General features: G+C 42.5%; 1 protein-coding gene across 2 annotated transcripts in view; it reads right to left on the bottom strand.

Annotated features, from left to right (window-relative positions):
- The window catches only part of GRIA1 (glutamate ionotropic receptor AMPA type subunit 1), a 217,203-nt gene that overhangs the window by 21,016 nt on the left and 181,072 nt on the right, over positions 1–15,115 (bottom strand). For both annotated transcript variants that reach the window (XM_044451009.1, XM_044451008.1), the window contains exons 12-13: positions 8,150–8,348; positions 6,725–6,972 (exon numbers count right to left, since the gene is read on the bottom strand). In XM_044451009.1, coding sequence (XP_044306944.1) covers positions 6,725–6,972; positions 8,150–8,348 — 447 coding nt within the window. The remainder of the gene's footprint in view (positions 1–6,724; positions 6,973–8,149; positions 8,349–15,115) is intronic.

Genomic DNA, 15,115 nt, shown 5'->3' with positions numbered 1-15,115 from the left:
CAGAAATTGCAGAATGTGGGATTCTGTCTTTTGACAGTGCAAATATGATGGTTGTTTGGAATAATCCTGGCTGTTTGTTGATTTGCAGGCAACATTCAAGCATATCTTAGAAAGTATCTTACTTTAGCTGTGAGACCAACTGGGGAGGTCTTGTTTCTATTATCCTGTAGTATGAAAAACTGGATAGAATTCAAAAAAAGACCTCTATGCTGGTCCTGGTTTTATGGCTTTCTCTCCCCTGGAAGCATTCAGAATCCTTTTATTCAGTAACTCCCTAGTGTAAATGTGCTGAAAATTGTTATGGTTTCAAACAATAATTTCAGATGAAATTGGCTATATGGAGGGATTTATTGGGCTTTTAAGAGTTGAAGGCTGTTAAATAGGCTTAAGGGTGCATCTATCATATCCCATCCACTGGCAAGTGAGGGAGAAGCTGCATGGAGCCACCTGATGCTCTCCCTGCTGCCAGAAAGAAACACAGCCCTGTCTGTAAGATGCTGCAGACTGTGGCTCCATCCACCCATCCAGCCATACACCCACCTACCCATTGCGGATGAAACTGAGGGATACTGGGTCACATGTGCTGCCTTTTCTATTATGTTTACTCCCTGGCCTGTTTTGCATGATCAGTGTGGTTTAAGCAAACCATGGTGGCTTGTTTCAACCACAGCATGTGCTGGAACATGCTGAGCATCATTTGCCTAATTACTTGTCTGAAAGTGGCTTGTTGTGTCATCTGAACTGAAGAGACATGGCTTGTTGCAGGGAAACTACCGTCAGATAACTCAACAACAACCCATTGGCTATTTAAGCTATGGTATCTCTCCCTGTGTCATTATATTTTATTGTAAAACACTCTGAGGCTCATTTGATCAAAAGGTGGGAAATACTTGTTTAAATGTTTAAATTATTAAATGTTTTTTAAACGCATGAAGAATTAAGCCATAATATTTTCCCCATTGCTTATTCCATGACAGCTGAAGGCACAATAAACCAGTGAGATCCCAACCCCACCATCTCATTTTGTTTTTTCTGAAAAAGTCCTAGGAGGAATGTTGGAAGTTGCAACAAGGGCCTCCCACACAGCAGCCAAAAGCTCCCGACCCTCTGCAGCAGGCTTCCCCAAAATGGCACATTCACAAGTGTTGGATGACAACTCCTATAATATGGGATTATGGGAATTGTTGTGTGAAAGGGGGGAAAACCAAGAGAAAATGCTGCAGTTTGGGTCAAGAGGCAGTGGACCAGTCATGGTGGTGTACTAGATCTTGAACACGTTAAATCTTGGGCACAGCACATGTAAGTAGTTTAAGGGCAAGCAGAGCAGTTGCAAAGCAGGTGATTATTTCTGTATTCTGAAGCAGAACACAGCCTCATTTGTACAGTCATTGTTTAACAATCTAAGGCGATATTTTAATCCCTGCGTGGGCATATATGGCATTATAAAGCTCAGTAAACCCTTTGTTGTTCTTTAAGTACAGCTCATACTGCCATGCTCACATGTTGGTTATTTCATGGCTTTTTCTCCCATGAGAGACTTAATCTGAAATATTGGTTCTCCTTTGCAGCAAGCAGCATCTTCCAATATTGGACAGTCACAGAATCCTTGATGAAAAATGAAGTCCGTTGGCATATTTGTTCTGAACTGTGTTAGTTTTCTTGAATCTTTGGCAAGGAACATTTTTATTCATTTAAATGACTTAGAATAATCAACAAACAAGTTTATGGGGCCTCCAGGGAGCCTTGCTTAAAGGTTACCACTTTGAGGACAGCCAATTTCAGATTACATTCCTGCTTACTCCTGCCTCCCTGTTTCTCTCTCTCTCCACACCCCCTGTATATGCACACACATAACTGTACTGGATTTATGAACAGAAAGATGTGAGATGTTACTTCCCTCCTAATTGTTGTAAACTGTTCCAAGACGTCTGTGATGGGATGGTAAATAAAAGTTCTAAATAAATAAATATCCTCAGATTTGACTATCTATTCATATATGTTTCCCCCACATACTTTTCCCATTTCAGTGCTACCTAAAATCTAACTTAGCAGTAACACACAAAACTCAGGGGCCTGATATCCTTTTTCATATTGGACACTCCAATATTTCCATCTCAGACTGGGAAGATGACCTCTTTCCTTGTATGCTTGCTACAATTCCAGTAAACTGGATGCTCCGGAAAGGACCCTCCATGTGATAGATGTTGTTGTTCCCAATTCAACATCTATCCTCCATGTGATAGATGTTGAATTGGGAAGCGAGCAGCTTAGATGCAGCTTCTGCAGTGGAAGCTGAGGGGCCCATGCAGGAGAAGTCTAAGAGGATGCCACTGCTAATGCACATTCTCTGCAGAAAAGCAGTGAAGCTGCATATGTCCAAACACCAACTTATGAATGCCTGCACTTGCTCCTCTGACTTGCCACCAACTTTCTCTGCCTCTCTGTGCTTGTGCAATACTTGGACTTATTCCTCAGGCATCTTCTTTCCCTTTCTCTTCCTTTGTCAGGTACTGGAAGGGTGGATGAAGCAACTCTCAGAGCCTCAAAGTTCTTGAGTTTCCTTCCCAAAACTTCAAAGTCTGTTGTGATTTCTTCAAAGCTCTGCTTGACAGTATCATTTGTTCCCCAGTGAATGAGAAGAAAGGAACATGACTTAGTGGCCTTATGAGCACTGGTCACATCCCTTTCCTTTCTCCAGAGAGAGAGCACATCTGGCCAGTCCAGGGGTCTTTGCGACATTCAGGTGTTTCCATTCTATGCATCCGGTGTCTCCTACAGCTGCTCCTCCTCTTTTTTCACTGTTGTAAGCCTCTCGCCTGTTGTTGTATGGGATGCCCCGGAGCTCTTCCGCTTCCCCTCAATTTCACCCTCAGGTACCTGAAAGAGTATCCATAGTTCCACTGCTGCAGAGTATCCTCTAGCTGTTCAGTTACTGTCGACCTTGTCAAGGGAGTTTCCTACATTTCATTTCCCCTGGCCTTACGGTTCTCCTCCTCTACCTCCACTTCTACTGCGTTCTAGCTCCTGTACTTCACTTTGTTGTTGTAGTTCCACTGTTCTGTCTAAGAACATCTTCTCTTATTCCCTCCAGAGTGGACACTTGTTGCTCCGGTACTCTCACTTCTTCTTTTAACAGGGCAACCAGCTCGCGCTGGTTGCATGGGTAGGCCATGTTGATCCCAGGCAAGAAAAGAAACATGGCACAGTCCTTGCAGGACTCTGCCACAGGGAAGTCTTCTTCATCCTTCACCTCCTTACCCTCTTTGATTCTACCTCACTGATTGTATTGAAATGGCCTGTGCTGTGTTTGGTTTTTCCCAAAGGTCAGCAACAGACCCCAACTAGTATATAAGTCTGTTTGACAAGAAATAAAAATGTCAAGGACTTCCTTCTTGGTGTCTCCTGCCGAATGCCACTGCCAAAAGCCTGTTAGCTCTCTCTGTTTGCTTGATCTCATTGCTCACTTTCTGGGAAATTGCTTGCTTGTAGAGCCCTTGACCAGCTGGGGCAGCTTAGGCATCAGGAAACAGAATGTATTTCCCCACCCACACAGCTAGGGCTAAGGATGAGTACAAATCAATCCAAGAATTACAGGAAGTCATTTTGATGGGAATTAATTGGTTTCCAATAGCTAGAAATTTAAATTCTAGTGATTATTTCTGAATTTTTATATATACATATACATCAGCATCTATGTCGTTTAGCATGTTTTCTGCTTGTCCCTTCCTCCCTTTCTCATGATGTTATAGGCAGTCATGTGCACACACATACACACAAACCCCGGCTTGCTTATAATAACAACCAAGAGTACAAGCTGAGCATGGGGTATCACCGAATTATGGATTGTAACTGAATTGTGGGCTGTTGTTACATTGTGTAACAGCAGTCAGTGCTGAATTGTGCCTGTTCAAAATTCATGTGAACTGTGCACTATGGTTTATTTTGGGGCTGTTAACTGTGAACAAGCCAGTGTTCACAATCCAACAACAAACCATCAGTTTTCTTCCTGGACTGTTCATGATTCACAACCCATACTTAACCATAATGTAGGATTCACAAATGAACATAACCGCTGATTCAACAACAACCCATGAATCGATCGCAACTCACAATCAGCCCATACTTTGGCTTGACATGATGTGTGAACCAGTCAAAGTACTCTGAGTTTCCCAGCTCACTGGGAATGAGTACAACTGTATCATTATTATTTTAATTCACATCATATTTATTAGATACTTCCTAATAAGGGAGACTTAAAGTTTCCCATTTTGTAAAAAGATGCCATGTATGTGTAGATAACACATAGCTTGCAAAAAGGAGCACTTCCTCCTGCTTGAAATGTCCATAAGTTTCTCATTGGCTTTTCATAACTTTCAATGATTGCATGTAATATTTTAAACTTAAATTCTTTCATAATCCCATAAATGAATTTAAAGCTTTGAAATCTTTGATATATGCTATGTATAGTTGAGGATGGGGGCATGCACTGCCTCCCATCCCACAGTGGTAGTCAGAGCTGTTGGCACACCTAGCCACCTCCTGTTCTAGAAAGTGAAGCGCAGCCTATATATGGAATAGCCTTTTTATTCAAGCGGCATTTTAACTGTTAATATTATTGGATTTTATCTGGCCAGGGCGGCTTATTTTATACTGTATTGTTGTATTTTTAATTTAATATTTATATTTTTAATTTATATTATAATTATTTTAACTTAGTGATGTAAGCCGCCCCGAGGCTTCGGCGAATGGGGCGGCATAAAAATGTTTTAATAAATAAATAAAAATAAATAGGGGCAGATCCAGTGCATTGCACCTTGGGATTCTTCTACAAAGATTATTCCTCATGTTTGTACTCGAAACCAAGCATGCACTTCTAAGTGAATTAACTTGGAAGGAAGTCTCATTTAAACAGAGAGCTAAAGTGGACAGTTGCGGTGGGTCATTTCACACAGACAAGCTGGCAGTCCAGGAATGAGCGGAAGTTAGAAATACCACTACCTACCGAAGATACTTGGTGTCAAGAAAATCATTAGCTTGGTGCCATTTTAAGACTTTCCTCTGTTCTCAAGCACTGAATAGCATACAATAAGGCTTTATAATTGGTCCTGGGATTGTTAACCATGTTTAACAGTGTTTTTATATTTTTGTATCTTAATTGTTTTATATTATGCTATCATATTGCATTTTCATAATTTTAATCATTATAAACTGCCCAGAGAGCTTTGATTGGGGGCACTGAAGAAATACGATGGATGAGTGAGAACAAATGAATACCACGTCCATGAATGCCAGTGGATGATGCCTTGCTCGACTTCCATGTCCGTAGAATCACTGGAAAATGTGTAATTATGCAACTGATTCTGATCCCATTGACTTCAGTGGCAAACCCCTGCTGACTAGGACGGAAACAAGAACAGGGTCCATCGGTTTAGTCAGTTACAGAGCAGGCTGCACAGGTCCCCACCGTGGGAGGAGAGACCACTTGGTGACCGGAGAGCATATAGCATTAGTTTAACAGTTAAAATGACCACAAGCAACACACGCCATGGGACAGAAAGCTGACACTGTATGTGCCAAAGACCAAATGGAAAAACAAAGTGTTCTCCCTTGGCTGTTTGTACAAAACTAGTTAGCCAATTAAAAATGAACATTTTCATCTTGACCCCGAAACCCACATTCCTGGTAGAAAAGGAATCTGCATTTGTATTTTTTTCTATTCTTTTCTGTATTTAGAGGAAATATCACAGTAGTTTCTGTATCCCTGTAAAATTCTTAGCAGCAGATTTCCCTGAAGATACGTATTTACATAACAACTTTGTTAGCAAATTTTTTTTTTGTCTAAAACAAAAATGTTAACGGCTTAAAGCTGCCATCTCAGCATGTAACTCACTGAGTTTAATGGCATGTATGAGGAAATAGATTGATGGTCAGAAAAATGCTGGATCCAGAATTGTCTGGATCTGGTGTGCAACATCTTTTCTCTGTGTGGTTAATGCACTGGTGTGTCATTGTGTTCTTTTACCCTTTACCTACCCGTGTTTAGCCATTATGGTATTAGCTGGTGTGTCCAGTGTGAGCTCTGAGTATATGCTGTGTTGCAGTGAGAGTGAGGCTAGACATAACTTCTTCTCCTAAGATGTTCTGCTAACCAGGCTTTGTGGGTTGCTATGGGTAACAGGCTAAGCACAAACACCTTCCAGCAATTCATTGCCTAGCTCAAAGGGAAAACACTTAGCTTTTCCATTTCTTTGCCCTATACACATTTGCATCTCTTTGTTCAGACAAGCATCCCCCAGGACTTTTACCACTAGAATCTCTTTCAAGTCTGAATCCAAACAGGGGTTGTAATATACATTGCACAATGGTCGTGCACCATAGAACAAGCACATCTATTGCATCAAAGGAACCCCCTGTCCATCAGTAGCCGCTCTGCACACAAAGCCGGTTGTTTATACACAGTCGCATCCATATTAATAGAGACTCGAATAGAGGGGAGTGAGGCAACCGCATTAAGCAGTCCTTGAAAAATTGGTCTCTTCTGTCACCGTTAAGCAGCAGTCTGGCAGTTTACTCCCCAGCACGCCATTAATTTTCCTTCCCTGCTTTCTTCCTCCCTCCCCCAGTTTCATTATCTATATCAGGTCAATTGAGACTGGCAGCACGTTTATGGATGCATTGATTGCTGAGGCTGCAGGCAAAGGAGGAGCGCGTTCAGTCTACCTACCTCAGTGGCGAACCTTTTGGCGTTGCAATGCCATAGCCTTTGGAATCCAAGTTACCTCCCACCTTCATGGTGTCACATGGCTTTCTCTGCTCAATGTACTCATTCATGGTGGACTCTAGCAGGTAGGCATACTTCCCTTTGGATCTCCTCACACGCTTCATCCCCTCTTCTGTTGTCGGCACGAAAACAGAGGGCTCAGCTGACTTCATGTACGTCCACATCTTCTCAAAAACCGCTATTTTAGATCTCTGTCCAGAATAGCATAAATCCACTGCTCTTAGCATGTGTTCATACACAGAGCAGAGATTCATACACCAAGGAAGACACACGTGTGCTGGGCTGTGTGCCTACGCATTGCATAGCTAAGGGGAGGAAAGTGCTCCTGACTGAGCGGGGCTGGTTCATGGAGGTGAGCGACTGCCTCAGCGTAATCTCTATCAACTATGGCCAGGCATGTGGAGACAGGTGTTGGATGAGTTAGCACTGCACAGATATGTTCCTGCTTCACTTTCTGGGATCATACTGGACCGTTTGATGGAACGAAACAGATGTGGGCCACTCACGGCCCTCCAGATGTTGTGGCCTGCACCACTCATCTTACCTTACCATTGGCTATGCTGGCTAAGGCTGATATAAGTGCGGGCTGTGTGAGGTATATGAAGAAATCACGGTAGCTGAAATGGCACCTTAAGTACCATCTTATTGGTGGAAAGACAGCATAGAAATTGGGCAACTCGATGTTACTTACAGATAAAGATATAGGCCAAATACTAGAAACTATGCTAGAAATACCAGCATAGATCCGAATTACTTGCCTGGTGTGTGTTCATAAATCATTGGCAGAACGCATGGTAGGCAAGGGGTTTCAGAAGCATTGGCTGGGATCGCCAGTCTTTTGTTGTCGTATTTGAAAGGCATGTCTGGGCTGAGGGAGACTTCTCAAGAGCCACTGTGAGGGCTCAAATGGTCTAATTTAGCATTAGACTGCTTCATGTGATCAGCAAGTGCAATTGAACTGTGTCATTTGCACTGTACTCCATAAGTGGAGTGGGCAGACTGGAGAGAACATTAGAAAGAAGTGAGAAATGGGGGACAGGAGACCACTGAAAGGAAGTGCACTTTTGGAGGCCTTGCTCCATAAGCTGCCCTTGTGTGTAACATCAATGTATTTACATATGGTAAATGGTGCCATTAAATTACAGAGCTAACCAAGTACTTATTATTCTCTAAACCTGAGCTGCAAGTCACAGGGTAATTACTTTTGATGCTGCTAAGTGTAATTATTCAGTAATCTGTGGAAGCGTGTAATTACTCCATGTTTCTAGGGTATTTATGGTATCTGGCAGAACCCTGTGTGTGCTGTATTTCCTGGGCCAGCTTGAGACTCTGGCTTTGTACATTGAAGTCAGAACTAATTCCCCTTACCCGAAAGAATTCTTTAGTGGAACCAGCATCCAGAGTCCCATAAGCAATCTCTGTTTGCTTGGCCAGGTCTTCTGCACTCTCTATGGGAGACACCATCCTCTCCACTGTCAAGAAGGCAGCTAGGTTGGCTGTGTAAGAAGAGATGATGATCAAGGTGAAAAACCACCACACTCCGCCAACAATACGTCCAGACAGGGATCTGCAGGGGAAAGGTAACAGAATGAGGGAAGATGAATCAGAGGAGTATAACAGAAAGAACGCACCTCACAGCACTCTGTTTCTGCACAACCCCAGTAAAATACTTTTGGTGGACTTCACCCATGATGTGTTTATCTAGTCCTGCAGGGTTAACATCAGCCAGGTGTCAATCAGTTCCATTCCTTATACTTTAGCATCACATTTCATGATTAAGGCCTCCACCTTATTCATTTATTATACTTATAGTTTGCATTTTCCTGCAAGGAATCGAGTTGCTTACATGCTCCTCCTCTTCATTTTATCCTGAGATACACGTTAGACTGAGCATCAGTGACTGGCTCACCCAGTAAGTTTCATGGCTGAGTGGGGACTGGGACCCAAGTATCCCGAGTCCCAGTCCAACACTGTACATCACACTGGCTCTCCTAGGTGTGCCTAGCATATGGTGGGCTCTGGAAAATTCAGTTGTCCGGTAGCAGCCGTTCCACATAGTAAGCAATTTGGGTGTTACCACTGTAGGCTGCCATTTCTGAGAGTCATGTCTCCATATAAATGACTCACTTCCAGGTATCTCTATACAGCTTTCCAGGAATGACACTTTGTGAGGTGCAAAGCATATCTCATGGTGATGTTTGGTCTGGGTGAAAATGATGTCTGGAGCACCAATAACCAATGAAAGATCAAATAACTTTTGGAATATCTCATATGCAATGACCCTTCTCCAATTGGAGAATTATGTCCACTGTAAGAAGGGTGTAACCCTGGAACAGTGGAATTATGACAGAGCATATGACAGGGGTATAGAAGCTCCAACAAAATGATACTGGACTCCAATTTCCATCAGCCTCAAACGATACAGCTAAGGCTCAAGGATGGTGGCTGTTACAGTCCAGCACCTCCCCCTCCCCTTTTAAGTTATGGGATCTTCATCATGGAATATGATGGAGCTACACGACTCACCTCTGCATTGAAGTATGTGAAGGTCAAATCACTCACCTGTGCAAACAGTTCAGCCCATTTCATGATTAGTTGTAGGGCAGCTTTGGTTACACAAAAAAGCAAAGTAGTAGCATATCACCATCTAGGGCCATTCATAACGTCAGAATTAATGGATCTAACTTCTCCCATTGCCTAATATGTGTGAAATCCTATCCTGTCCTAACTTCTCCAAGTGAAGAATGTATAAAAACCAGCAAAGAAAAGGATTGTGCAACCTGACCATTATACCAAGTGTCTAGATCAAGACCAAGGACAAATATGGTATTTAAAGAGTCCATCTTTGCAATTTGCATGAGAGATAAATGTACCAGCATGTGATATGAACATATGAAAAGCTGCACAAGATCAATCCAGCCTCCCCCTTCCCAGTGGGAAGTCTGCAAGCAGGATATAAGCATGATAGCACCTTTCCACTTGTATTCCCCAGCACTGGTCAGAAGCATACTATATCTTATCCTAGAGGAAATCTACAGCCACCATGGATACTAGTGATTGGTAGCCTTATTATCTTTGAATATGCCGTAGTTCCCCCCTTTGCAGCTGCCAGGTTGGTGGTCATCACTACATGTTGTATCTGGAGAGGGCTAATGCAACATCTACTCAGAAGGAAGTCCTATTCAAATCAGTGGGACTTACTTCTGGGTTTTGGGCTTGCCACCCTAGTGTTGAACCTCTCCCCAGTTTAGACTCAGCTGCAAAGCAAAACTGGAAAGTTAGACCTTGCTGTGGAGAAGAGAAAAAGGCAAATTTTAAATAAGCTGTATTAAATGTGACAATTGACTTGACCCTCAGCTTTTTTTTTCCTAGTCTTTTACGTGGCACTGATATTACTCTCACACAGCTTTTAAATATCATGCAGTCTTGTTTTTATTAAGTTGATCTGAAATCCATTTAGGATAAAATAATTGGTCAGTTGGTTTTGAGAAGCAAGAGAAAGAGATGGCATTTGATACAAAACAGGAAGCATATGTGCTCGGTGCCAAAGCAATCCTGAATCAATCTGCAACTTCATTTTGTTTGAAAGTGTGGAAATGACCAACCAAATGGCAATCCTGTCACTACTGAGTTCCTAGAAGAATGAATGTTATGCAGGATGCACAAATAGCAATCTCAATAAGTGTGGGCCCAGTCAGACAGAGTCAGGAACAGCAATGTGGCCATTTCATTTTCCAAATTTGTGAAGCGAAGGACAGAAAAATATTTGAATCTGTTCATGTCTCTTGAATGGGTCTCTCAGCTTGCTGGGACCCTGACCTTTAAACAGCCTGTTACTGCAAAATCCCGTGTTTCTCTGTAACCTAGCAACTATGCAGTGGTTTTATAATTGAACAACTGATACTTGGTGCCCAGAATTGAAGAACTCAAGAAATTTTAAGATCCTGTACACAATCTTCTATACTTCCACAACCCAGATGCAGAAATCATTCAATTGTCCAAACCTCATTCAAACCTTCTTTTAAGAAGGATGCTCTAGTTCTTCAGCTCTGTGGTTAGGGTGATCACATCTAGGGCAATGGGCAATTGAAGGTCTGAAATATCTTGCAATTTCTGACTGGTGGCATGGTGAGCCAAAATAGGGGACTGCATTTCATGAAACATTTGATGCCAAGGAACATAAAGAAAAGCAAACTGCAAAAGTGTATCAAAATACAGGATAGATAGGCATGTATAGTTCAAATAGGCACAATCCAACCTTTTCTTCTGCCTTTGCTCTTTCCTTATATCCATGCTCAGAATCCCAGGGCCCCTAATGAGTGCTTCCTTCTCCACTAAGTTCTCTGTAAATCTCCTGTCAGACTTCTCCCCATCCCTTCCTGGCTTTCTCATCTTCCCTCTTCCCGCCAGACATCTGCCTGTCAACTGGAAGCACTTGTAAGAAGCACAGAGGACACCAGACAAGAATAACTGGCTTGTGTTTAATACCATCATGTTGGTAGATGAAGGACACTTCAATCTGACAAGCTACATTTCCATGCCAAATCAACACATTCATCTCCAGCTGCAAATTCTGCAGCTTTTCTTCCTTTCGGGAGCCAGGATATTTCTATGACTTAAATCCATTCAGCTGTAGTTAAGTAGATCTCTGCCTTCAAACTACAAAGATGGTTTCCTGATTCTTAATCACTGATTCCCAGAAGGGCAATTACCTGTCTGTTACAGTGACTCATCTTGTCTGATTGTATATTGTTGCAATTACATGAGATGTGGGGAATCTTTGGACAGTTGGCCATGGCTTATTATTTTGAAAAATTCCGCATACATAAATGTTCTGATAAGTTCAGACAGTCCCTAAGTTATGAGCAAGTTCTGTTCCTGAGGAAATGGAAATTCGTCCTTAAGTTGGATCATGTATTAATTTGCATAACATAAGTGATAGCATGTATAGTTGACCCTCCACATTTGTGAGGGTTAGGAATGCAGGATCCTGTGAAAGTGGAAAAATTAAAAATATCTCTAGCCTCCTCAACCCCACCCAAAATCACCAGGGCCTCCTCTTTGCAGCAAGGAAATGCCATAGAGATTGCCTTCTTTGGACGGGCAGGGCAGGTATGTGTGCTTTGGAGGCCTCCCTCTCTAGCCTTTCACATCTCTCTCTCTCTCATTCTCTATCTTCTCCCCCCAATGATTTTCCACAGTAATTATTTAAATTAATAGGCTTTGTGGCAGTTTGTTTGTAAGTAGGGGTTGTTTGTAACTCAGATGTTTGTAACTTGGGGACTGCCTGTATGTCAATAGTTTCCCCTGTTCAGAGCTAAATGAATACATAGAATAAATTTTCAATTAAATGAAAACTTTTCAGCGTTGCAGTCAAAAACTGTAGAAAAGGAAGGAACACCATCCAAACTGGAAGAAAGGTAAGAAATTGAGATGGGTGGTCTAAGACACTGAATTGAAGACAACCCATCCCACCCCAGGACCAGACTTGATGAGGGTAAAGGAGAGAGGGAGAGAGGTAATGCACTTTAAGCATCATGCACACACTTGAAGGATTTGGTGAGGGAAGCAAGACTGATGGATAGAAGTCAGGCTTCAGATGAGATAAATCCTATGCAGAAAATTCAGATCAGGAATGTGGAACAAGGAGACAATGATCTAGTTTGCTTAATCACAGAGGGGAAAATAGACCATGGTGACTGATGTCCTTACTGCCCATTGTGGGGTAGGGTGTGGGATCTGTGTAAGTAATCATGGTGGCATGGCTTGCCATCTTATATGGACCTGGCAAGGGTGGTTTGTTGCTATGGTTCTGTAAAACTCCCTTGCTTTAGAACCCTAAAATTGAACCTGGGTTTTGGGTGCAGTAACAATCCACCATTGCTAGACTCACAGGACAATGGCAAAGATAATTGTACACCCCCCTTCAGCACATGATCAGCATGCACAGTGATCATGCACACATGCCCAGTGTGTTTGGGATATATCTGGGTCAAATTCAGTTGGCACTATTGATGGTTCTGAGGTCATTCCTTTTCTTTTCCCTGTATTAATAGATTGCTGTTGTTTGCTCCTTGGGAAACAAAGAGCTTTGCATCTGAGGATACTGTAAGAGTGTTAGAGCTGCCACGCAGGGTCAGACCCATGCCAGCACTCTTTTCCAACAGTGGCCAAGCTGCTGCCTGTGGGAACCTCACCTGAAGGACACAAGTGCAGTGATGCCCTCCCGCCTGTGTTCACCAGTAACAAGAACACATAGCACACTGCCCTTTGTTCTGGAGGTGGCACATAGCCATCCGGACTAGTAGCCATGAACAGCCTGATGCTCCATGCAGTGGAAATGCTAATATGAATGTTAATATATGAACTGATCATGCCTGGACACCATGACAGCAAGTTGCATGCAAGTGTGAATGCTTGAACATAGGGGTTCTTCCCGTACTGCCACCAACATACTCAGTCACAGCCATGGGGGCACTTGCTGGGAATATTATAGTTTCTGCCATGGAGGCCCCACCATTAACAGAATAGCATGTTGCTTTCCTCTGCTTACACCACACTGAAGTTTAGTTTGGTGATCACTGTTGTTGTTATTATTTTAATATATCACTCTTTCCCCATTATTTTTATATCCCACCCTTTCCCTTCTTCTAAGGAACAGAAAGCAGCTTATATAATTCTCTCCATTTTATCTTCACAACAATGTGAGGTAGATTAGGCTGAGTCAGTGACTTGGTCCAAAGTCTCCAAATGAGCTTCAAGTTTCCCCCAAATCTGTTTTTTCTCATCTTATAAAGTATGGATCTTTTTGTAGAAGGTGATCATTTTTTCCCTACCATCCTTGAAATGCAAGTTTTGTTTGTTTATTAGATGTATATTCCACTTTTTTTTTCCTTCCAAGGAACTTAAGGCATTTTAAATAGTTCTCCTCGTCCTCCTCCTCCTCTCAATCTTATCCTCATAACAACAACCCTGGGAGGTAGGTTGGGATGAAAGCCTGTGACTGGCCCTAAGTCACCCTGTGAGCTCCAGGCTGAGTAGGGACTAGAACCCAGGAGGATTTTCTTTCTTTTTGCAGCTGGGTTTACCTGTCTTGTATCCAAACAAAGATGCACTACTCTTTCCTCCTAACCATTTTTGTCCATTAGGGAATAATTATTATATCAGCATGTCTTAGGACTCCCAAAGGTTGTATCACAAATCATGACATTTGGATTTTTGCATCTGACCTTTGGATTATTATGTTTCATTCACATAGTGAGGGCTTGAAGAATGAGCTTCACTCCCAAAGACGATCTATGAAAGCAATAAGTGGAGGTGACAATTGTGCAAAGGAAAGCTTTAATTAATGTTTGGATAACTTGATGAGGAAGGAAACCAAAGCACCTTTTCAGATGAAATCATCAGATTGGCCAGATGGGTTCTCTGCTTTATTAGACTCCTTGCATCAGAGAACAGAGAATGAATAGCATGTCGATCTTGAGAGGTTTGGTTTCCAACTCCCAGCACTTCTGACCACTGGCCAAACCATCAGGAGTTCCTGGGAGTTGAAGTCTAAAGTTCTGCCCACCTCTGTTTCATAGTGTTCTCCACTTTCTTTCTGTCCCCTGTTTCTTTCCTTTCAAGAGCATCTTGATTCACTGAAATTTCTGTGTCTCCATGCCATGAAAAGCTTTCTCTGCCCATGTCTGCAGATCAAACTGCTGTAAAAGTATAAAAGCAGCTGATGCTGGTCAGCTGGCTATGAGTTCCTCATGAACCCTTTTTAGCTCTGTTTGGTTGAATGAGCACATCAGGATAGGGCTTGTCAACTGAGTAGTAGCAAGTTTTCCTAGGTATATCACAACAACAACAATAACTACTACAATAAATCTGGTGGACTACAAATTGTTAAGTTCTGAAGATGATCTTCACTAAGGGAAAAAAAACCCCTCACTGTCACGTCTTATGCCCCCTCCCCAGCAGACCTCCTCATGATAGTTCTGCAATTTGTCATGTGTGGTCTTTTTCCATGGTACCTACAGTGGCACCTTGGCTCACAAACTTAATCCATTTCAGGACTTTGGTCGTGACCCAAATCGGTTGTGAGCCAAGTCAAATTTCCCCTTAAGGATCAATGTAAATAAGGTTAATCCGTTCTGTAACTATTTTTTTTTCCTCACAAAAATTTGAAGCAAAGTGACAAAGAACAACAAAGATCATGGCCATCTCTCCCCCCAGCGATCATGCAGGGGGGTGGGGGGAGATGGGTGCGATCGTGGGTGTGTGGGGGGTGAGATTGGCACAGGTGTGGGCGCGCTCGGACAGGGAACACGGGCGCAATTGCGGCCATCA

The sequence above is a fragment of the Varanus komodoensis genome, unplaced genomic scaffold (assembly GCF_004798865.1).
Source record: "Varanus komodoensis strain SLA01 unplaced genomic scaffold, ASM479886v1 scaffold6_1, whole genome shotgun sequence".
Classification (NCBI taxonomy): Eukaryota; Metazoa; Chordata; class Lepidosauria; order Squamata; family Varanidae; genus Varanus; species Varanus komodoensis.
Note: the sequence above shows the minus strand (reverse complement) of the source record. Positions and strands in the feature narration are given on the sequence as shown.